We start from the raw sequence: 25,826 nt of genomic DNA on the forward strand, positions 1-25,826 counted from the left end.
TCTGGATTAATTTGAATGTTTCAAATGTATATAAGAGTTTGTATAAATTTATTCTGTTTACAATATTTATTTGTTTTATTTTTATTAAAGTTAATGTTATTATTAACTGAATTCATTCTATTCGTTGTTTTTATACAAAGTTGCACCAAACTGCCTGTATTACATTAAGAATTATCCATCTCATTTTAATTTGGAAAAAAATTGGATAACTAAACAGTTCAGACAGTCAAGGTTTTGTTTATCTTTTTTTTTCATTTTTTGTTTGATTCTGAGGACTTTCCAGTTGTGCAGGTTGTAATTGTTCTAGTTGTACATGTAGATTTCCAGGCTGAATCATAATTTGTGGCATTCTTAAAATTAACATTTTCAGCAGGATTGTTTACAGTTCATAATGGCTCTGTATAATAATATCTTCTGTCTTCTACAAATTTTCAGAACTGTGGTTTGTTTAACCAGTAAAGCCATGTTTGAAGCTTCTGTCAGCTCTTGGCTGAGATTCTTTCAACAATATAAGAAAAAAATTATTGCAGTAAAAATTACTTGGTTCATTGAGAGTTCTCAAAACTTGTAACTTGTTTATCACTTGTGTCATTTTAAATTTTGAATGACATCCTATACTTGTTATCTGAAGGAACTCAGAACTACCTATTTGTATGAAATTAAAGTGTAATTTTGAAGGTTCTTATACTTAAGAACCTCCAAAAAACATCACAAACCCAGCTCTGATAATTAAAAAAAAAAAAAAAAAAAACGGCGAAGGTAGTAGTTAGTAGTAGTGGCATGTGATGCAAGAAAGCAAGTGTATGAGCTTATGCAGCATAAGCCAAAAAAAAAAAAAAAAAAATTCACACCATTCCCTCCAAATTCCTGTCCAGTTCCTCCTTAAATTTATTCAACCTATCAACTTCCACAATGACAGATTAGCATTAGCATTAGTAGAGGCATTTGATGCAAGAAAGCAAGCTTATGCAGCATCAGCCAAAAAAAAAAAAAAAAACACCACTTCCACTTCACCCCTCTGTTCATTCAAAATACCTGTCCAGCTGAGCCTTAAACTTATTTAGGCTATCAACTTCCACGACGAGGGATGGAAGTCTGTTCCACCAACCAACCAACCACTTGCTGGCTAAAGGCAAATTTCCGCACATCTATCCTACATCTGTCTTTCCTCAATTTGAATTTATGCCCTCTCAGGTGATTATTCTGAGCGAGAGGAAGAATCCCATCAGCATTGAGCATGCTCAAACCATTCAAGGCTTTATACACCTCTATCAGATAACCTCGCCGGTGCCTAGTCTCCAGACACTGTAATTTGCAAAACTTAAGCCTTTCTTCGTAAGAGCACCCCTTTGTTCCATTCACTAATCTTGTTGCCCTTCTCTGTACTCGTTCCAGCAGCTCTACATCCTTCTTGAAATGAGGCCTCCAGACCTGTATACAGTACTCTAGGTGTGGCCTGACCATTGTCTTATACAATGGAATAATCACCTCCTTATCCCTGCTAGAAAAATTCCTATATATCATTGACAATACACCATGAGCTACTCTTGCAGCCCGTCTGCACTGCTCAGAGAACTTCATATCTGCCTGCACAACCACCCCCAGGTCCCTTTCATTCTCTACCACTGTCAGTGTAGTACTGCAGAGTTGATACGTTGCTCTAGGGTTGCTGTTTCCCATGTGTAGTACTTTACATTTGTCAATGTTAAACTTCATTTGCCACCTCTCAGCCCATCTGCTCAACCTTTCCAGATCCTGTTGCAGCAGCATAGTGTCAGTAGTGTCCTTGACAACCCTGTCTACCTTTGTATCATCTGCAAACTTCGACATTAAGCTTGATATACCATTATCAATATCATTTATGAATACAGAAAACAATAATGGACCCAACACTGAGCCCTGAGGAACTCCACTAATAACATTAGTCCACGATGAGCAGTGTCCATTGATTACCACTCTCTGTCTTCTCCCCCTCAACCACCCCTTTATCCACAGCAGCAATTTGCCTCCAATGTCACACTGCTCCAATTTGCGCAGAAGTCTTCCACGTGCAACAGTATCAAAAGCCTTTCTAAGATCCAAATATATAATATCAAAGTTATTTCCTGCATCCAGTTCCTTTGTGACTGCATCATAGTATCCAATAAAATTGGTCAGGCAAGACTTCCCCTTAGCAAAACCATGCTGTGTCTGAGCTATAACTGAAGTCTTGTCTAAACGATCCTGCAGTGCTTCTTTAACTAGTGCCTCCATTAATTTTCCTGGAACAGAAGTTAAACTCACAGGTCTATAATTACTTGTGTCAGCCTTTGATCCTCCTTTGTGAATTGGAGTCACATTTGCACATCTCCAGTCTGTGGGTACCTCCCCTGAGTCCAAGGAAGCTCTCATAATTATGGTTAAGGGTTTGCTTACTTCCTTTGCTGCCTCCTTTAATATAACTGGATAGATCCCATTCACCCCGGGTGCCTTCCTTGTGTTTATCTGCAACAATTTCTCCCCCACTTTACTCTCAGTTATTACAAGATTCTCTAACTTACTGCTAGAGTTGAATACACCTCTGGCTTTCCCCTTGCTAAATAACTCCTCATGTGTGAATGTGGATGCAAAATATTCATTTAGTTTGTTAGTTACCTGAGCAGGATCATCAACAGTTGACCCATCGATATCAAGTGGACCAATCTGATTCATCCCCTTCCTTCTAGAGTTTACATAAGTAAAGAACTCTTTGCTGTTTTTCTTTGCATCCCTTGCTAAAGATTTCTCGTAATCTGCCTTCGCCTGCCTAACCTCCTTTGTAACTTGGTTACAGATCAACTTGTATCTATCATAGGCTTCTGTATCATGTGTTAATTTGTATGTATCCCATGCATGTTTCTTTTCTGCCATATGCCTCATCAGTTCATCTGACATCCACTTAGGCCTAAACCTTGAACAATATTTCTTAGTTGGTATGTAAAGCCTAGTAGCTTCCAAGGTAAGTTCTTTGAATGCTTCCCATTTTGCATTTGCTGTTGGAAACATCATCAGTTGGTCCCACTGTATAGAATTTAAATACTGTCTCAGTCCATCATAGTCGCCTTTACGAAAGCAATAACCCTTCCCTTTACCCCTAATGGTAGTTACCTCTTTGAGTAAATCCCACTTCAGCACACTGTGATCACTGCCACCTAGTGGTTCATTTATCTGCAGATTCTTAATGCATGAAGAATCACTGCTGATAATCAAATCAAGAGTATTCGTCCCTCTAGTTGCCTCCCGAACATGCTGATGTAGAAAACAATCATCCAATAAATCCACAAAAGCCTTGCTAGTGTGTGAGTGACCAACCCACAAATTCCAGTCAATATCTGGGAAATTAAAATCTCCCATTATAAGACTCTCTGATTTACTGGCCCACTCTATTTCCCTGTACAGTTTCTTATTATACTCATCAGAGTCATTAGGCCTATAGCACACTCCTACTCTCAATTTTGATCTCCCAATGCTTATGTCACACCAAACTGACTCGACACTGCACTGTCCAGCGATGTCCACTGGCTTCACTTCCTTGGATTTTATGTATTTCTTAACTAATAGTATAACCCCTCCTCCCTTCCTATCGAGTCTCTCCTTTCTGTAGATGTTGTACTCCCCAAATTCCAGTTCTGCATTCCTTATATCTGTGTGACACCACGTCTTTGATATCCCAACAATATCTGCCTTTGATGTTTTGAGCAATACCTCAAATTCATCAAATTTATTTACTAAACTCCTAGCATTGGTGTACACGCAAGTGTACATGCACCTGCTCTTCCTCTTAGCTACCCTAACACAACCCATGTGTTTACTTGTACCGCAATGACTCCCGGCAGTCTCTGAAATATCCTGCATCTTGTTTTTCAGGCTTCTGCTCATTCCAATAGAATCAGTGCAAGAATCTCTTTCACCTCTGTCAGTGGCTACTGTTAATCTATTCTTCTTTGTCTCCCCCCAACTGGCAGTTTTCCGACCCACCTAACACTGCCTCGATAGCATCAGCAAATATTCTTGCACCCTTTCTATTTAAGTGTATCCGAGATGGAAGTTTGTTCCAGCAATTAACCACCCGCTGGCTAAAGGCAAATTTCCGCACATCTATTCTACTTCTGTCTTTTCTTAATTTGAATTTATGCCCCCTTAGGTTCGTAATCTGAACAAGTGGAAGGATCCCATCAGAATTCAGCGTGCTCAACCCATTCAAGGCCTTATACACCTCAATCAGATCACCGTGCAGGTGCCTAGTCTCCAGCCACTGCAATTTGCAGAACTTAAGCCTCTCTTGGTAAGAGGATCCCTTCATTCCCCTCACCAATCTTGTTGCCCTTCTCTGTACACGCTCAAGTAAATCTACATCTTCCTAAAATGAGGCCTGCAGACCTGTATGCAGTACTCCAGGCGTGGCCTGACCATTGCCTTATACAGAGGGACAATTACCTACTTCTCCCTGCTAGCAAAATTTCTATGTATCATTGACAAAACCCCATGACCTGCCCTGGCAGCCTGTCTGCATTGCTCAGAAAACTTCATATCTGACTGCACAATTACTCCCAGGTCTTTTTCATTTTCTACCACCTTAAGTGTAGTATCACACAGTGGTACGTTTCTCTGGGGTTACTTCTACCCATATGCAGTACTTTGCATTTGTCAAGGTTAAACTTCAGTTGCCACTTCTTAGCCCATCTGCCCAAATTATCTAGATCCTGTTGCAGTAGCACACTTCCATTACTGTCATTAACAACCCTGCCAACCTTTGTATCATCTGCAAACTTCGACGTTAAGCCTGATATACCTTCATCAATATCATTGATAAATATACAAAACAACAGTGGACCTAACACCGAACCCTGTGGGACTCCACTAATAACATTAGTCCAAGAAGAGAAAGTAAAGAAAGCCAACATGAGAACGATGAGAAACGTTGGATAACTTACGCGGAAAATTAATTTCCCGATACAGCACTGTAGCGCTGCTTAACCAGTAAACAGACGGTAGGTGTTATCGGTCTGGAGCAAAGTCGAGAATGATATATTGATTGACAAGTAGGCATGGTAAACGATGTTGTGATTGGTGCGTGAACACAACACACGATAACATCGGTTTAGTATCACTTTAGTAGCACTAATGGTAACTTGCCCTAATCGCACATGCCCTAACCTTTTTTTCACCATTATTTCATATTGGTGAAAAATCAGGTTACGTCTACTTAAATCCCATGGGAGCTTGAACTCCTCCCAAAGTGGAGGGGGTAACCTAACCTTTTCCCTTTAGAATCACAGTCATATTTAGAAATACATTCATAAAAAAAATAAATTTTCTTATGACTGTATTTTTATTTTCTTGTTCAATAATATACCCTAATGGAGAAAAAAGATCAGGTTATCTCCACTTGAATCCCACGGGAGCTTGAACTCCTCCCAAAATAGAGGGGGTAACCTAACCCTTTTTCTCTAGAATCATGGGTGGACTAGCGCATAAATTGTTTATTAACAAAATATTAATTTTTTATTACTTTACTTTTATTTTTAAAGACACTCTTGCGGATACACACGTATCATAACGTCAATCAGCACCTCAATAGCTATTCAGTATATATATATATATATATATATATAAAGAAAGAATCTTTCTTTCTTTTTCTTTTATTTCCTAACCTACCATTTAAGCTCGGGTTACGAAATACAACGAAAAATAAAGAAACCTTTTCTTTTTTTCGTAACCAAACCTAAATCAATAATACAGTAAAAACACTCAACTCCAAAGATCTGCTTTTAATAATGAGAAAAAAAACATAATGAAGAACTTAAAAATGAATGGAACGAAACTTTTTCAGAAAAAAAATTCATGAATAAAAATCATACAGTTGGACCTGACTAGCTATTCGCAATTTGAGCAACAATATTGTAAAAAGTATCTTCTTGATTTTTCCCATAAATTTTATGCCACATATATTCATTAATGTGACCCATCAACATGTTTACAGCTGCCATTTGCTCTTTTAGTTACACTTTTTAGTTTTTTCCACTGGGCTTCGATATTATTCGTATGTGCTCCTGTATGTGGATCTACAAAATGTACCTTGTGTTTCACCTTAAATGTTTATAATTCTTTTTTTCTAAGGTCATAATACGGCTATATGCATGCTATTCTTCTGTTATGATGGTAGCATTTTTCTTCACTGCTTTTCTAATAATGCGCAAAAGAGTTTTTGCTTTCTGATTTTTTATCAATTTCATGAAGACAAATTTAGATTCTCTTTCAAACACACCAAACACCCATTTCTTCCTAGTAGTTAAATTTCGTCCTCTGTGATGTTTTGGTTTTATCAATACAGTTTCGTCCTACAGTTTTTCCCGATCCACCCAACTTAATGGGTTTTTTTATCAACTGCAATTCGCAAATATTTCTTAGTTTCTTATAATACTTAATTGCTATCACTTTCGAAATCTCCCGATGGAATGCTGTTGTAGTTACTGGCATGCACGTTGACCAAAAGTATATAATGTACATTATCCTTTTCAATGAAAAAAAGGATATGTATTTTCCATAAAACTATGTTTCAATAAAGAAACTCACAAAGAACATTTTTTACACCACCAGAGCTTTCCACATGACTCTGTGATTCAATTAGTTGAAAATAATCATTGCACTTAGAACAGTACAATTTCGGTCTTATCAATTTAGTTTTCATCAAAAAATCAAGCAACGTTTTATTTTCCTTACAAATTTCTTCCATCTTTAAAAGATTCATCGCTACTATTACCTGTTTACCGTTCATTACAAAACTATTATGCACCATTCTTTACTGGTAAATACACATCATAATGCCATCCAATGACTACACAGTAGTCATTGGATGGCATTAGGTCAAAATTATAGTGAATCATTTTGAATTCCCCTTGGAAATAACGTTTAAAATACTTTCAGTTGAGTGAAGAAAATTTTCATACAGTGAACGGAGAGAATTAACTCGGTATGCACTGTTCGCTTTTCTGGCCTTCAGGCAATTTAGGCAATTAGTGTGCTGCGCGAATTAAGAGAGCTAAAGGGATTACCATTCTGCAACTTAGCGGTACCTGGTAAAAGCTATCCGACCACTTGTCCCACATACGGAGAAGGTGTTGCGCTGGTCAACAGTGAGCAGATCAAGGGGTATTCCCAATGGCCTCTGGTCCACCTTCTACTGCAGTGGTGTTCAAACTTTTCCCATACTGGAGCCATATTAAAAAAAAGTTCAAACGTTTCTTTATGCTGATTTAGTTGACTTTCCGGGTGGGCCATAGGTTGGACACCCCTTTGAATCTATTGTAAGTGCCCCGTTCGAGAATTAGGAGAGAGCAATTTTCTTTTACCTCAAAAAATAATCATCTGTTCTTTCGTGGATGTGCGTTATCGACATATTTCCGTAAATTTTCCCTATCTCTGTTTACACGATCACAGTACTTGATCCGAATGACAATGACATTTTGGACAGTTTCAAAAAAAAAAAAAAAAAAAAGAAAGAATGAAGAAAAAATTCAGATTTAGGAACTAATGACAACATTGATGACGAGAGAAGGAAAACGAGGACAACGAAAACAAGAATTGTTGCCATTTGGTGAAAATGAAGTTAGAAAATTATCAATTAGGTTACAGTTAAATGAAAGAGATACAATTCGTGGATTTCGGGAATACCTAATTGCAATTGATGGACACTCTGAGTACGACACCAATTTTATCGAGTCAATGTGAACAAGGATTTTCACTAATGAATCTTATCACCATCCCAACAAGAGCTTCATTGATGACAAAAATAGTTTCTTCACTACTGTTTCTTAAAATTGCAGGCCCCCGCTGACCCGTTTCTATCCAGCAAAATATGTTGATTCGTGGCTGCTTCGGAAACGTCATTCAGCAACGACACACAAAGAGGAAGAAAAGTCGGCACAGGGTGTCGGATGAGAACTTAATCAAAATTTGGAATATTCTAGAAAAACTTTATGAAATTAATTTTACTTATGTTATTTATTTTTAGGGTTCGTAGTCTAATGAAAGACCCGTACATGTCACTCGACTGTCTGTCTGTCTGTCCATCTCTTGCAGCATTGTATCTCTGGAACCACCCAACCTGTTGACTCGAAATTTTGCATGGGTTTGTACATCGTGTGGGCCAACATAATGCCACATTGATCGTTGTTGACAAACATTTGTCTAAGAAATGGAGGGGTAAAATGTGGGGGCACAAAAAATGTTGTCGACAACCTATAGCTTATTATACACCGTTGGAAAGAGCTCAACGAGTAGGTTTAAAATATAATTTTAAAATAAAAAATGGTGGCACCAGACAGGAAAATGTGAGTAATTTTCGTGTCCCCCCCCCCTATTTCCATTGCTAATGGAGCGAAAATTTAAAAATCACATTAGCTATACATTATTTGATGCTTATCAAGAGAAAACTATTCCGATTGAAATCTTTCATTTACTTTTTATGTTAAAATAAAAAAAAATAAAAAAAAAATATTGCACTTCGATAGTGAGCTTCTTTGTACTAAGTAACTCTCTTTTTGGTGACAAAAAGGTTGCTAAATAGTTAGTTAATAATTCTATAAAGGTCATTTATAAATTTTGAGACGAAAAGTATTTTTTAAAAATTGTCAAAGCCGGAGTTTTTCTGGCAAGGAGGTACTCAGAGCCAGTGTTGAGGCGCCGGTAGTGGGTAGGCACTTGCACGGAGCCTTGCACAGCCCTCACCTGCCAGTCGCTTCTCCCCCAAGAGTTTAATCGCTTCTCCAGGAAGAAGTTGAAGTTGCTTCTCTCACCCTTGTCATTCACAACAACCGGAAACACTCTAATAGACGTTTTCATTAGTTCCTTGGTTTTAGGCCAGCAGGGGTACTGGAAACTTTTTTCAGTTACCATAAAGCTCTCTATTTGAGATACTACATGAACGACCATTCGTGACTACGGACCCTTTCATGTGGAATGCCCGGCACTCAGTAATTGACCGATTTAATTACTTATTTTACTCACATTTAATTATTTTTTTATATACTTGAATAATAAATTTATGCTTATTAAACTGTGTTAATATACTAAATTTGTTGTTCTTAATCCAAAAACATTACTAAAATAATATCAGGAAAAAAATTTTTTCAGAGTACTTTTCATATCCTTTTAATTTTCAATTTTTCCTCATAGCAAAGAATGAGTACCGGCACCTATTTTTTTTTTATAAAAAAAAAAAAGCACTGTGTATAGATATATATATATCTGTATGTATATATATATATATATATATATATATATATATATATATATATATATATTTGATACTAGAGAGCTATTAAGTGCTCGATATTTCCTATATTCTATTATATTATGAATCAACAGGGCTTACCTTTATTTTAGATATAGGAAGCTTATAATTCAGCTCGCTAATAATTCATGGGGAAGGCGATATCAATTTTGCAAAACATTGTCAAAAAGTTAGATTTTGGCGGTCTAAACTGGCTAATAATTAAGGATCGATTTTTTCTTTTTGGTGCTGTGGCAGGAATTTTGAGTTAAATTTAGGGGTCTAATAATTGGATATGGGGGGGATGGGGGTTATTCTCTATATTTCTTAAGTCGGACTAGAACTTTTCGGGGTGTCATGTTCACAGGAAGAGAGCTACTCACAATTAATCCGAAACTTTTGTCTTATGTTGTAGTGTTTATTCTTCACGCATGCGTATAAGTGACCAATCGTCGGACATTAGGAATGGCCTACGATATTAGCATTAGCATTAGTAGAGGCATTTGATGCAAGAAAGCAAGCTTATGCAGCATCAGCCAAAAAAAAAAAAAAAAAAACCCACTTCCACTTCACCCCTCTGTTCGTTCAAAATACCTGTCCAGCTGAGCCTTAAACTTATTTAGGCCATCAACCTCCACCACAAGGGATGGGAGTCTGTTCCACCAACCAACCACCCGCTGGCTAAAGGCAAATTTCCGCACGTCTATCCTACATCTGTCTTTCCTCAATTTGAATTTATGCCCTCTCAGGTGATTTTTCTGAGCTAGAGGAAGAATCCCATCAGCATTGAGCATGCTTAAACCATTCAAGGCTTTATACACCTCTATCAGATCACCTTGCTGGTGCCTAGTCTCCAGACACTGTAATTTGCAAAACTTAAGCCTTTCTTCGTAAGAGCACCCCTTTGTTCCATTCACTAATCTTGTTGCCCTACTCTGTACTCGTTCCAGCAGCTCTACATCCTTCTTGAAATGAGGCCTCCAGACCTGTATACAGTATTGATTGAAGTTGCATGTAGTTTCATCTCTAAGGTTTCTGCAATAAGTAGTTTGTAGTAGTTGTGTTGAATATTTATAATTTTAGTTTCCTTAAAGTCGAATGTATGGCGTGGAACGAAAGTTCCGATGCATTTGAACGACCTGCCCACACTGAAGCTTCGTGTTGTTTTACTCGAACCATGGGAGTGGCACAGCTTCGAGCAAAACAACACGATGCTTCAGTGCGGGCGGGTCGTTCAAATGCATTGGAACTTTTGTTCCACGCCATAAATGAACGACATACATTCGGCTTTAAGGAAACTAAAATTATAAATATTCAACACAACTACTACAAACTACTTATTGCAGAAACCTTAGAGATGAAACTACATGCAACTTCAATCAATATCCGTAGGCCATTCCTATTGTCCGACGATTGGTCACTTATACGCATGCGTGAAGAATAAACACTACAACATAAGACAAAAGTTTCAGATTAATTGTGAGTAGTTCTCTTCCTGTGAACATGACACCCCGAAAAGTTCTAGTCCGACTTAAGAAATGTAGAGAATAACCCCCCCGCCCCATATCCAATTATTAGACCCCTAAATTTAACTCAAAATTCCTGCCACAGCACCAAAAAGAAAAAATCGATCCTTAATTATTAGCCAGTTTAGACCTCCAAAATCTAACTTTTTGACAATGTCTTGCAAAATTGATATCGCCTTCCCCATGAATTATTAGCGAGTTGGACAAGGAGAGTTGGAAAAGAAGCTTCCTATATCTAAAATAAAGGTAAGCCCTGTTGATTCATAATAGATATATATATATATTTATATATGTGTGTGTGGAGCTGTTTAATTTTACTGATGCAAGGAAAATTGTATGGTATTACAGAAAAGTATATTATTTAGTAGTATATTTTGGATGTATAGTATAGTATAGTATTATGCTGATCAGCAGTAACATCATAGTTATTGTAATTTATAAATTTGTTTTTCCCATCCCCTTGTAGGCAGGAAAATATTTGGCAGAGTGGAGCCTAGAAAATAGTGATCTGTTTAAAGGAAGGTAAAGTAGAATAATCTGATTACACAGAATATTCCTCATTGTAAAACTGGCAGAAGATTCTGGAAACTCAATTTAGAAACACTTTTACCCTATAATGATCAGAATAAAGTGTTTTCAGAGAATATTTGTGTTTTAATGCACGTGTTGGACAAGATTTTGTAGCTCTGTTGAACGCTAAGTGTTTAATTATATTTAGCCATTTTATTGATTTAATTGTTATATTAAATTATTTTCTATAAGTAGCTTATAGACCTAGTCAAACTCCTTGGTTTATTTTGAAAGTTAATTAATACTTAGTGTCTGTAGATTTACCATTCGTAACTTGCCACCATTTTTATATGTATATCCCGAATTAGATAGCGTAAGGTTTAATGTAAAACTAGATAGAGAAACACGTAGCACTGTATTAAAAATCTGTTAGCTTAATATAGTATTATAAATTAATCAGTAAAATTTATTAATATTATTAAATGTCATTGTTAATTAAATTGTACTTTTTTAACTAAATATGTATAACGACCTAGATTTTAAAAACATAACATTATAAATTATTACATATAACTTGATAGGAAATGCGAAAGTCATATAACATAACTCGGAGATAATACTCGATACTGAAATATATACAGGATGTTTTAAAAATGATAGTCAATAATTTAAAGGTGAAAAGTACAAACTGAAATAAGTAAAAAAGTCCCAGTAAACATCGGGCCACAAATGAACCTTTTTCGAGTATGGGAGCACTAGTTGAGCGAAAAGCTGTGAATCCTTTGCTAAGGGAGGTTTTATTAAACATAAGATAATACATTTTTAATTTTTGGTTTCAACACCACAGGATTTTACAGATGTTACATGTTACAAGATGTTACAAAAGGTGTTCAAAATAAGAGTAGAAAACTTGCTTCTTGCCTTAACGGTAGCCGAGCATTCTGGTCTCTTGCCAAAGCTATTGGCCGCAACTTTTGCCCATCTCTGCTTCCACCTCTGTCCAAACCAGATGGTTCTGTTGTCACTTCAGCCAAGGATAAAGCTGACCTGCTGGCATCCCATTTTTCTTCCAGCTCATGTATTAATGATCTTGGTAAAACACCTCCCACCATTCCCAACATGCTCCATTCAATGCCTCCTATGGTCTTCCGTCAAAAGGATATCAGAAGGATTTTGATGAATCTTGATGCTAAGAAAGCTCCAGGTCCTGATGGTATTTCTCCACTTGTTCTCAAAACCTGTGCTCCTGAACTTACTCCTATTCGTTGCCGCTTTTTTCACTTTCTTATTCCAAAGGTGTTTTTCCTTCTCCTTGGAAATTTGTTCATATCCAGCCAGTTCCTAAAAAGGGTGACAAATCCCTCCCATCCAATTAACGTCCCATTGCAATTACTTCTACTCTTTCTAAAGTAATGGAGAAATCAATTAACTGCCAACTCTTAAACTTCCTAGAAACCTTCCGTCTGATCAACAATCGCCAGTATGGATTCCGTCAGTGTCGATCCACTGGTGATATTCTGGCTTATGTTACCCATTTATGGACTAATTCAATGGAAAGGTTCGGTGAAACACAAGTAGTTGCTCTTGATATCTCAAAGGCTTTTGATCGTGTTTGGCATAAAGGTCTTCTAAACAAGCTTCCATCTTATGGTTTGCCAACTGTTTTTATTAATTGGTTATCCAGTTTTCTCTCTGATCGCTCCCTGAGGGTGATGGTAGATGGCTCTCTGTCTTCTAACTCCTCCCCTAATGCCGGTGTCCCCCAAGGTTCAGTTCTTTCCCTCCACTCTTTTCCTCTTGTATATTAATGACCTTCTTCCATTGACTGGAAATCCTATCCATAGTTTTGCCGATGATAGCACATTGCATTCCACTTTCCATTTTGAGAAACCTTGTCCTGCTCAATCAATTTCAACTTCTCGAAAATCTGCTACCAGTTCCTTAAATGCCGATCTTCAGGTAATTCTCCAGTGGGGCAAAGACAACATAGTTGATTTCAACTCTTCTAAAACTCAGTCTTGTCTTATATCTCGCAAAAAGGATTCTTCTGCTCCTATGCTTATCTTTAGTGACACTCCGATTTCTAGGCAAATGATATATCTCTATTGGGGATTACCCTGACTTCTAATCTCTCTTGGCACAAGCACATTACAAATATTGCTTCCTCTGCATCTAAAAAACTTGGTTTTCTCTTTTGCTCTCGGCGTTACTTTTCTTCCAAACAGCTGCTCACTCTGTATAAATCGCAAATCCGCCCTGCCATGGAATATTGTTCCCACATCTGGGGTGGTGCCCCCAAAACCTCTCTCAGGCTTCTTGATTCCATTCAGAAGAGGGCAGTTAGGTTAATTAATGATTCATCTCTAACAGAGTCTCTCCACTCGCTTTCTCATAGACGTACTGTTTCTGCTGCATGCCTCTTCTACAGATACTTCCACGGACACTTTTCTTCTGAATTGGCTTCTATAATTCCCGCTCTCCCTTTCAAAACAGTCCGAACACGTGCTGCCACCAGCCAACATCCATTTACTGTCCAACTTCAAACCCACAGAACCAACTTTTCATCTTCCTCATTTATTCATTCAACTGCCGTTTTCCTGAGCAACCTTCCTTCATATGTATTTCCTGAAAATTACAATCTACAGAAGTTCGAGTCTAATGTCAACAAATATCTTCTTTCGTCTTCTCAACCTCCAACCCAAGCACGGTACTAAGTACTATAGGTTCTAACACCTCTTGTGTTTGGGGTTTACATAAAAAAAAAAAAAAAAAATGCTGTCCTTGCATCTGTACGCAGCTTTGTAGTCTTCTCTGCATTGAGTTGCAAATCCTCTCAGACATTTCTGATTTGCTGAAAGGCTCCTTCAACCCGACACTACAATTCCTTAACTGTGTTAATGTCAGAAGTGTACACCAAGCTTTTTACGTGGCCCCCAGATACAAAAATCCATAGGATTTAAGTCTGATGATCTGGGAGGCCATATTACAGGCCCACCCCCTATCCACCATTGACCATACCTTCTAGTTAGATACCGAGTCACAATTTGAGCAAAATGTGCCGGTGCACCATCATGCATAAACCACACGTTCTGGCATTGCTGAAGTGGAACATTATCATCAAGAAGGTCTGGAAGAACATTCTGCAGGACCTGAAAGTACAGCTATCCTGTTAGTCTGTTTGGCAGAAAGTGTGGTCCAATTAGAGGTCTCCTAGTAGTCCTGCCTAGACATTCAACGAGAAATGTTGCTGATGTTGTGACTCATGAATTGCCTTAGGATTTTTGTCAGACCAAATGTGACAGTTATGAAAATTAAAAATACCATCAGGAGTAAACCCAGCTTCATCAGTGAACAAAATATTGTTTCAAAATTGGGGGTTCAGGACACACTGGTGTTGCATCCAGACAGAAGTTCACTTTGGGAGAGTAGTCTGTATTGCTGAGACCTTGTACATGCTGGATATAGTAGGGGTACAGTAATTGGTGATGTAAAATTCGCCACACACCTCTATGACTCAGTACAGGCTCTTGCAGAGCAACTCTCCTTGTTGAAATTCATGGATTTTGTTCTATTCTTTCTAATACCCTTTCCTCAACATCAAGTGTTATGCTTCTGGGCCTACCTGCTCGTACTCCATATGCGAAGCGCCCATGTTCTCTAAGGCGTTTATGTACCCTGATGAATGTGCACCTGTTGGGCTGCTTTCAGTGGGGAAATGCTTCTTAGTACAAACGTGCAGCCTCAAGTGCACTGTCGTTGACTGTAATTACGTGAAGTGCATGTCCGCATACTCTTTGTTGCTGTAACTTCTTTCCATGTTGACTATCCTTTGACAAGTACTAGTATGCCTGCTATGTCTCAGAGCATTGAGAGAGGGGAAGGGAGGGAACGAGCATAACCTAACCTAAACAAGCAAGTGGTGGATCCCAGCTCTGTCCACTTCACCTTGTCAGTGGTGGATCCCAACTAGAAATCTGCAATATCTCGAAAACGATTCATTTGAGGACCCATGTTTACTAGGCTTTTTTTTGCAAAACTGCTAGCTTGGGGAGATACACGGACTAATAGATTAACAGTAGCTGCTGGCAGAGGCAAAAGTGATTCTTACACTGCTTCTATTGGAATGAGCAGCAGTCTGGAAAACAAGGTGCAGGGGATTTCAGAGACTGCTGGGAGTCATTGCGGAACAAGTAAATACATGGGCTGTGTTGGGATAGCTAAGAATAAGAACAGGTGCTTCTATACTTGCGTGTACACCAATGCTAGGAGTTTGGTAAATAAATTTGATGAATTTTGAGGTGGTGGTCAAAACATTAATGGCAGATATTATTTGGATATCAGAGACTTGGTGTCACACAGATATAAGGAATGCAGAACTGGAATTTGGGGAGTACAATGTGTACATGAAGGCTAGACAGGGTAGGAAGGGGGAAGTTTGGTGTGACATAAGCACTGGGAAAGCAAACTGAGAATAGGACTAATGACTCTGATGAGTATAATAAAGAACTGTGCAGAGAATTAGAATGGGCCTGTAAATCAGAGTGTCTTATAATGGGGGATTTTAATTTCCCAGATATTGACTGGAATTTGTGGGTTGGTCACTCACTCACTAAGAAGGCTTTTGTGGATTTATTGGATGATTGTTTTCTATAGCAGAAGTTTGAGAGGCAACTAGAGGGAGTAATACTCTTGATCTGATTATCACTAGTGATTCTTCATGCATTAAGAATCTGCAGATAAAGGTGGCAATGATCACAGTGTGCTGAAGTGAGATTTACTCAAAGAGGTAACTACCATCAGAAGTAAAGGGAAGGGTTTTTGCTTTTGTAAAGGTGACTACGGTGGTCTGAGACAGTATTTAAATTCTATATGGTGGGACCAACTGATGATGTGACCAACAGCAAATTCAAAATGGGTAGCATTCAAAGAATTAATCTTGGAAACTACTAGGCTTTTCATACAAACTAAGAAATATTGTTCAAAGTTTAGGCCTAAATGGATGTTAGATGAACTAATAAGTAGGGCTTACAATACCGGGATCGCAGTCACTTTTTTACGGTATTCAAAATACCGGTATTGATACAAAAATACTGGTTTTTCAGTACTAATTTTTAAAAAAATAGTTTATAATTTAATCACATAAAGGTTATAAAATCACCTTTATACCTTTATGTGATTATGATGTCTAGCAAATGTTTGATAAATCATCGATAGGACACCATGCAACATTGCAACCTGTCTACAATTCTCGGACAACTTCATGTCTGACTGTATCGTAACTCCCAAGTCCTGTTCCTCCACTACTGACTTTTGTTCAACTCCACCAAATGTATAAATTATTTTGAGGTTGCTGTTCCCCAGGTGTAAGACCTTGCATTTTGTTGAATTAAACCATATAGCTGCCGCTTTTCTGACCATCCTGGAAGGCTATCTAGGTCACTCTGAAGAAGCTCTGCTTGGTGGCGATCATTAACGACTCTACTGATCTTTACATCATCTGTATCACACCCCATATCCCTTCATAGATGTCATTTAAGATAATCAAAAACAACAGTGGTCCCAATACTGATCGTCGGGGAACCCTGCTTCATACATTAACCCAATCTGAGGAATAATCATTTATCACAACCCCCTCCCTGGTGCCCTCAAGCCATCGCACTATCCATCTAAGTATTTTCCCCTATGATTCCAGCCTGCTCTAACTTATAAAGTAACTGCTCATGTTTGACTGAGTCAAATGCTTTGCTGATATCTAAATAAACAATGTCAAAATTATTCTCTAAATCCAGCTCAAAAGTGACCAGTCAAAATGGCTAACCAGATTTGTTAAACATTATTTTACATTTACCAAACAATGCTGTGTATCGTACAGAATTCCATTTCCATCTAAATGATCCTGAATTCCACCCTTGATCATTGCCTCCGTGATTTTCCCTACTACTGAAGTTAGACTGGCCGGTCGGTAATTTTCCGTTACACTTCTAGAACCACCTTTATGTTCCAATTTACACCAATCCAGCGGAATCTCTCCTGAGTCCAGTGATGCTGTCATAATTAGCCTTAATGGTCAGTGCACTAACTTGCCTCCTCCTTTAAGATTATAGGGTGTATGCCATCAACCACAGGAGCCTTACTTGCCTGTGGGCGTGAAAGTGTTCTCATTAAATCAACATGTGAAATTTCAGCATCGTTAATTACATTTTTTTCAACTTCATTCTCATAATTTCTCATTGACGTGAAGGGTTTTTCTTCTGTATATATTGACGAAAGTAACTGTCGAGTTCATCTGCAACATCAGTTGGAGTATCTAATACTATAATACCGTCCTATTGCTCTGACAAGCTGTTTGTGCAAGATCCTGGAAAGAATGGTAAATTCTCGCCTGGTATGGTATTTAGAAACAAATGGTCTGCTTTCCAGGACACAGTGCGGCTTCCGAAGAAATAGATCCACTCTGGATCATTTAATCCGATTGGAAACGTCCATTCGTGATGCTTTTATTAAATCCGAGCATTTGGTAGCAGTTTTCTTTGATATTGAAAAAGCGTACGACACAGCCTGGCAATTTGGAATATTAAAAGACCTCTATAACTTTGGTCTTAGAGGTAACCTTCCTCTTTTTATTAAAAACTTTCTTTCGAATCACCAGTTTCAAGTCCGTTTAGGATCCACTCTCTCTCGAGTATTTTGTCAGGAGGAGGGAGTCCCACAAGGATCCGTCCTCAGTGTCACGCTTTTCGCAATCAAAATAAACTCTATCACAGAACGACTTCCTCCCACGGTGAAAAATGCCTTGTATGTTGACGATTTTACTATATTTTGTCAATCATGCAATATGAGGGTCATTGTAAGGCAACTGCAGAAAGCCATTGATCACATTAGATCTTGGTCTTTGGCTAATGGGTTCAGATTTTCATCACAGAAGACTGTTTGTGTGCACTTCTGTCGCAAACGTAATCTTCATCCTGACCCAGAATTAAGGCTTGGGCGAAATATCATCCCAGTTGTAGCAGAATTCAAATTCCTGGGACTTATTTTCGACAAGAAGCTGACATTTTTACAACACATCCGCCAGCTTAGGACAAGGTGTGTAAAAGGGCTTAATGTCCTTCGTGCCCTTTCGTCAACTTCGTGGGGCGCAGATCGTCCTACACTTCTTCGTCTCTACCTAGCACTTGTCCGTTCCAAACTCGACTATGGGTCTCAGGTTTATGGTTCTGCTAGAGATAGTGCACTTCGGTGGTTAGATCCAATCCACCATCAAGCCATCTGGACAGCCACTGGAGCATTTCGCACATCTCCTATCCAAAGCCGTTACGTTGAAGCAAATGAACCATCTCTTTCTCTTCGACGTAAGCAGTTGTCCTTACAGTATGCCTTCAAATTAAAATCCCTGCCCGATCATCCCACGTGGCCATCCGTGTTTGAGCCGCACTGGGAAAACCTCTATAACACCCGTCGGACTGCCAACAAACCTTTTGGTATTCGGATTCAAGGGCTGTTGAATGAACTAGACCTAACGGTAGACAACGTTGCCCAGTCACCATGTCAATTCCTTCCACCCTGGCATGCCTATTTTCCAACTTGTGACTTCTCCCTTAAGATCTGGGAGAAGGCTACTACACCGCCATCTGTCTACCAGCAACTCTTTGCATCACATAGACAGCAGTATTCTGACTTTCTGCCAATCTATACAGATGGCTCAAAGTTAGAATGTCATGTGGGATCTGCTGTCGTGTTCCCTAACAAAACATTATCCTATAAGATCCCACAAGAAACTAGCATTTATACTGCAGAGTTGCATGCAATACAAACAGCCCTAGATCACATTAAAAATCGCGACTACCAGAGGTATATGATTTATTGCGATTCATCGAGCGTGTTACAGGCTCTGGTATCGGTGGGTTTTAACCCTCATCCGATCCTGTCCAGGATCCGGCAATTCTTTTTTCTTTCAAGAAATTAGAATTCGATATTCGCTTTTGCTGGATCCCAAGCCACATTGGGATCCGGGGAAATGAATCGGCTGATGCCGCTGCCAAATCAGCCATTTCCCTGGATAATCATTGCCTGTCAGTCCCCTATACAGACTACAGGCAAATAATACGTTCTAAACTGCTTTCCCAATGGCAAGATTCTTGGCGTGGACAGGCCACAAATAAATTACATCACATCAAGCCTGTAATTATGCAATGGCAGTCCAGTCTACGCAGGGTCCGAAGAGAGGAAGTTGTTCTTGCTCGGCTCCGCATAGGTCATAGTCATCTAACCCATTCCTACTTGCTGAGGGCGGATGACCCACCTATGTGCGAGATATGTAATGTTATTTTAACCGTCCGTCATATTTTAATAGAATGTCCTGTTTTTATAGAAGCACGACGCTTGTATTTTACCGCTTTTAATAATTTGACTGAGCCATTTACACTCAGTCAGATTGTAGGTGACAGACACAATATGTCTGACGTTTTTAACTTTTTACAATTTATTAATTTTTATACAAAGATATAAGTTTTATGTTTTTACTTTTATACCTTTTTAACTCAATAATTGTTTGACGTGGTAGCCTTGGCTACCAAATGTTTAATAGCATTTTAAAATTTGACTTGGCGCATTATGGCCTTAGCTGCCAATGCGCCATAAAAAACCAAATCAAATCAAAAAAAATCAAATCTAATACTATCCCAAGCAATTAAATATGCATCCAATCTTATTTGTCCTTCTCTTCTTTGCATTTATATATGTGAAGAATTCCTTAACTGCACTCTTTGCTCTCTCCCAGACTCAGTAAAGATACTATAGTTAAAATTATACTTCGCTGAATAAAACGTCTTTCTCCTTCAGAAAATGAGGAACATAATTCAACCATGGAAGACCAACATGGAACAGAACATCAGTGTTCCGCAAATTCTTTCCAAAATAAGAAATTGCCTGACTCCAATGAGATTTTGAAAGATGAACTTGAGTCAGAAATTAATGAAATACTTTTAACTATTTTTGCTAAAAACGTTCAAAGCCTGGAAAATGTGGACTGAGATCATCTACGATTATCTCAGTACCAGAATAGAATCCGAAAGGGTGTTTTCTGCCGCTAATCAAATATGTACCAAAATTAGATCAATTTTAAATGATCATATTATTGATTGCTTATGTTTTTTAAGAGCTCACTTTATTTGGACAGGTAGTGTGGATGCTTAAACATAACTAAAGTTTGCAGAACAATATGAATAACTATTTTTTTATTTTTAGAATAAATGTATTTTTAATGATTTTTTCAGAATATTTATTATTGCAATAAATGTTTATTTAAAACTTGAATTCAAATAATTACAGTACTTGTTTTTTCCTTACTTTATTGCACCTAACTGTCATCAAAATTTATTGAGAAAAACGTTTGTTTTTGGAATACAGATATTAATACAGGTATGCCGGTTTCATAAATTAAAAATACTGAAATACCGGTATTAAGATTTTGACCGGTATTGTAAGCCCTATTAATGAGACATGTGGCAGAGAAGAAAAATGTATGGGATACATACAATTAACCAGTGACGTGGAAGCCTATGATAGATATAAGCTGGTATCTGTAACCAAGTCACAAAGGAAGTTAGGCAGGCAAAGGCAGATTACGAGAAATCTTTGGCAAAGGATGCAAAGAAAAACAGCAAAGAGTTCTAAACTTTAGAAGGAAGGGGATGAATCAGATTGGTCCATTTGATATCGATGGTTCAACTGTTGATGATCCTGCTCAGGTAGCTAACAAACTAAATGAGTATTTTGCATTTACATTCACACATGAGAAGTTATTCTGGGAGGGGAATGCCAGAGGTGAATTAAACTCTGGCAGTGAGCTAGATGTTTTTGTAATAACTGAGAGCAAAGTGGAGGAGAAATTGTTGAAGATAAACATAAGAAAGGCACCTGGGGTGGATGGGATCTATCCAGTTATATTAAAGGAGGCAGCAAAGGAAGTAAGCAAGCCATTAGCCATAATTATGAGAGCTTCCTTGGACTCAGGGGAGGTACCCATGGACTGGAGGTGTAAAAATGTGACCCCAATTCACAAAGGAGGATCAAAGGGCGACACAAGTAATTACAGACCTGTTAGTTTAACTTCTTTTCTAAGGAAATTAATGGGTGCAGTGGTTAAAGAAGCACTGCAGGATTATCTAGACAAGGCTTCAGTTATAGCTCGGACACAGCATGGGTTTGTTAAGGGGAGGTCTTGTCTGACCAATTGGATTGGATGCTATGATTTGGTCACAAAGGAACCAGATACAAAGAATAATTTTGATATCATATATTTGGATCATAGAAAGGCTTTTGATACTGTTGCACATGGAAGACTGCTGCACAAATTGGTGCAGTGTGGCATTGGAGGCAAATTGCTGCTGTGGATAAAGGGATGGTTGAGTGGGAGAAGACAGACAGTGGTAATCAATGGACACTGCACTTCGTGCACTAATGTTATTAGTGGAGTCCCCCAGAGTTCAATGTTAGGCCCATTGTTGTTTTATGTATTTATAAATGATATTGAAGATGGTATATCAGGCTTAATGTCCAAGTTTGCAGACGATACAAAGGTTGGCAGGTTTGTTACACCAATGACAGTACGCTGCTGCAACAGGATCTAGAAAAGTTGAGCAGATTGGCTGAGAGGTGGCAGCTAAAGTTTAACATTGATAAATGTAAAGTACTGCATATGGGAAGCAGGAACCCCAGAGTAATGTATCAACTGTGTGGTACTACAGTGACAGTGGTAGAGAATGAAAAGGACCTGGGTGTAATTGTGCAGGCAGATAAGAAGTTTTCTGAGATTTCAGATGGGCTGCAAGAGTAGCTCATGGTGTCTTTTCAATGATATACAGGAATTTTTCTAGCAGGGATAAGGAGGTGATTATACCCTTGTATAAGGCAATGGTTAAACCACACATCTTGAGTACTGTATACAGGTCTGGAGGCCTCATTTTAAGAAGGTTGTAGAGCTGCTGGAATGAGTACAGAGAAGGGTAACAAGATTAGTGACTGGAACAATGGGTTACTCTAATGAAGAAAATTAAGTTTTGAAAATTACAGCATCCTGAGACCAGGCACCTGTGAGGTGATCGGATTGAGCTGTATAAAGTCTTGAATGGTTGGAGCAAGCTCAGTGCTGATGGGATTCTTCCTATTGTTCAGAATAATTGCCTGAGAGGGTATAAAATCAAATTGAGGAAAGACGGTTGTAGGATAGATGTGCAGAAGTTTGCCTTTAGCCAGCGGGTGGTTGATTGCTGGAACAAACTTCCATCTGTCATTGCAGAAGTTGATAACTTAAATAGGTTCAAGGCAGAACTAGACAAACATTTGGAACAAGTGGATGGGTGAAATGAGAAGGGGGGGGGTTGGCTGATAAGCTTGCTTTCTTGTATCATGTGCCTTTACTAAGCTAATACTTGGTTACTAATTATATTTATTAGTTAATTTTTAATTTTCGTAATTTTTTGATAATTTAATACTGCAAAACTGTTAATATGGAACAACTTTTTAAAATTTGGGCTTAATTGGTTTAGTTTGATTTATACACATGTTAGTACCACACAAAATTGACAACTTTTTTTCATTCCTTATGAAATGGAAAGCATTCAGGGATGTAATCATAGAAGTTACTAGGCTTTTCATACCAACTAAGAAATACTGCACAATGCTTAGACCTAAATAAATGTCACATGAACTAATGAGACTTATGGCAGAGAGAGGATGCATATAAATTAAGAGGTGATACAGATATAAAATTGTCTGCAATCAAGTCACAAGTTGCAAACCCTAGCCATTATTTGGAGAGCATCTTTGGATGATGGATGAGTCCTTGAAGACTGTAACTGTGCAAATATATTCCACAATTCACAAAAAGTGGATTGAAAAATTATGAGTAATTAATAGCTTAACTTCTGTTTCAAGGAAAATAATGGAGTCACTGGTTAAAGAAGGAATGCGATTATAAGTGTGGCAATTGGAAAACGACAGCGATGTTTATGACATAAGTGCCAACACTGCCATTTACTAGAAGTAAACGTGAAATGAAAGAGTGATTTTCTTTGAGCACCACAATCAAGGTCAACAGAAATTGCTACCATTTCCTAACACAGTTAAACAAAAGGGGGGGAAAAGGATTAGGGCACAAATTGTCAAAGAGTTAAGATGTGTAGTGGTGAGCAGTACTTGATTGTTTTGGAGGAAGGCAGTCGCAATAACCCATTTTAGATTTTTTAAGATTGGCATTTTCCAACATGAACCAGAGGAAACTAAAGGTAAGTATTTATGCCTGCAGTTGAAGAATCATAGATAAGTGTTTTTCTCATTTTAATATTAGCCTATTTACACATTTCTGATCCATTTGCGTTGCTTCGCAATCACCATATCGCTAGCAGTAGTAATTGTGCAGTAACCACCTACTATTTTGTCAAGGATCGGAACTGTGGAAATAATAGAAATACAAAGGGTACTAGGAAAGTTTTGCAATATGACGCAACAATGAATCACAGGAAGCTGCTTGTTGCTGCATGTTGAGACATGTTCATACGTGCATAGTAGCCACCGCGCCAAGTCGATGGGCTCAGTTATTCATTAGTAGTGAGAGGGTAAAGTGCTTGCGATGGCATCGTGGTCACGAAATGAGATAAGGACAGTTTTGCGGTATAATTTCGTGCGTGGTTTAACCATAGACCAGTGCTTAGAAGAAATGACTCTTGCACTAGATGATGATTGTCCACATCGTACAACGATATTCAGGTGGTATAGAGAATTCCAAAGGGGAAATTTCACTCTGGAGGATTCTGAGAGGCCGGGAAGGCCACGAACGTCAGTTACGGAGGAAAACGTTACTGCTGTGAGGAAAATGCTTGACGAAAACAGGCGAGTGACCTACCAACAGATAGAGGATACTTTGGGCCTAAATGCACCAGCAATTCGTTCGATTCTGCAAGATCGTTTGCACGTGAAGAAACTTTGTTCTCTCTGGGTGCCGCATCAACTGACTGAAGAGCAGGTGACACGATGCGTGACTTGGTGCCGGGAGATGTTAAAAAAGTTTGATAAGGGACAATCTCGGTATGTGAACAACATCGTGACAGGTGATGAGATTTGGCTGTACTATTACGATCTGCCGACCAAGGCTCAAAACAAAGTTTGGGTCTTTGATGATGACGACACACCCGTAATTGTCAGAAAATCCCGATCGGTAAAGAAGAAAATGATAGCTGTATTTTTCAAATTGAGTGGAATTGTGGAACGTGTCGTTTTGGACACGCAGAAGACAGTCACAGCTAAGTGGTATACTGAACAATGCCTGCCTAAAGTCATTGGATCTATGAAGAACCTGCGGCCAAAGTCAAGAATGGACACCTGGTACCTCCATCACGATAATGCTGCAGCTCACCGCGCCAAAGCCTGCACGAAATATTTGACCACGACAGGACTGAAACTTCTCGAGCACCCTCCCTAGACCTTGCTCCCTGCGACTTTGCACTGTTCCCGCGTGTGAAAATGAAGCTAAAAGGGAGGTGGTTTTCCAGTGATGAGGACCTTCTATGGGCTTGGGACAACGAGTGTGCTTTACTCCCTAGTGAAACTTGGCAGAACTGGTTTAAAGATTGGTTTCGGAGGATGGAGAGGTGTATTGAATGTAGAGGAAATTACTTTGAAAAAATTAAATAAACAAAGCTGTATTGCAAAACTTTCCTAGTACCCTTTGTATTACCATTATAAATGATGAAATAGAGTTTATCTATCGTATAGAGTACATTAATATACTTTATTCGGGGATTTTACATGAAATTAAAATAGTTTTCTTTGTTCTAGAACTAGAAATTCAAGAGACTTCCATCCCCCACACAACTTTAAACGCTAATATCTCCAGTTATTCTGTGAATCTTAGCATAACTTTAGTATTGCTAGATAGCTCTCGATGTCGTCTAACATCTTACAAACTATTTAAGATGCAGAAACTCCACACAGATGGAAAAAAAAGGCGCAAAAGTACACAAGATGCCGATTTTTAAAACAAAATTAAAAATGCACTAGAAACAGACATCGATCACGAAACATGGGAAAACACTCCTACAGGCAAAACTAATAACAAAATAGAAAACTGCCCACTTGGCCTCTCAGTGCTAAGGGAAACAGAAAGCCAAAAACTCAAGAAGCAAATGAAACGCAAGAAATCCTGGGCCAAGAAGTTGTAGAAAAGCTGGCCTCTATTGCAAATATAAAGGACCCAGTAAACCAAACAGTAGCTACCAAACTACATTTGGAAGACCTCATGGCTGCTAGCAGAATCACAGTTGCAGTACACTTACAAATAATCCAATACTGGACGATATTAGAGAGCACAGTGAACAAACTGTATGTGGAAAACAAAGTGTTAAAAGCCAGAGTTGATGCTTTAAACTCTGAAAAAGAAGCATATAAAAGCATAAATGTATAAACTTATGCACATGCTGTTGGAGCTGCCACAAACAAAG

At 38.4% G+C, this 25,826-nt stretch overlaps 1 protein-coding gene across 1 annotated transcript in view; it reads left to right on the plus strand.

The window, feature by feature from the left end:
- LOC150076467 (protein-lysine N-methyltransferase EEF2KMT) overlaps positions 1-25,826 on the plus strand; it is a 196,603-nt gene that overhangs the window by 103,424 nt on the left and 67,353 nt on the right. The window contains exon 5 of the mRNA XM_090387367.1: positions 11,285-11,340. Within this exon, the coding sequence (XP_090243493.1) occupies positions 11,285-11,340 (56 nt within the window). The remainder of the gene's footprint in view (positions 1-11,284; positions 11,341-25,826) is intronic.

This window comes from Mastigoproctus giganteus, chromosome 13 (genome assembly GCF_048544385.1).
Source record: "Mastigoproctus giganteus isolate SK-2022 chromosome 13, ASM4854438v1, whole genome shotgun sequence".
Classification (NCBI taxonomy): Eukaryota; Metazoa; Arthropoda; class Arachnida; order Uropygi; family Thelyphonidae; genus Mastigoproctus; species Mastigoproctus giganteus.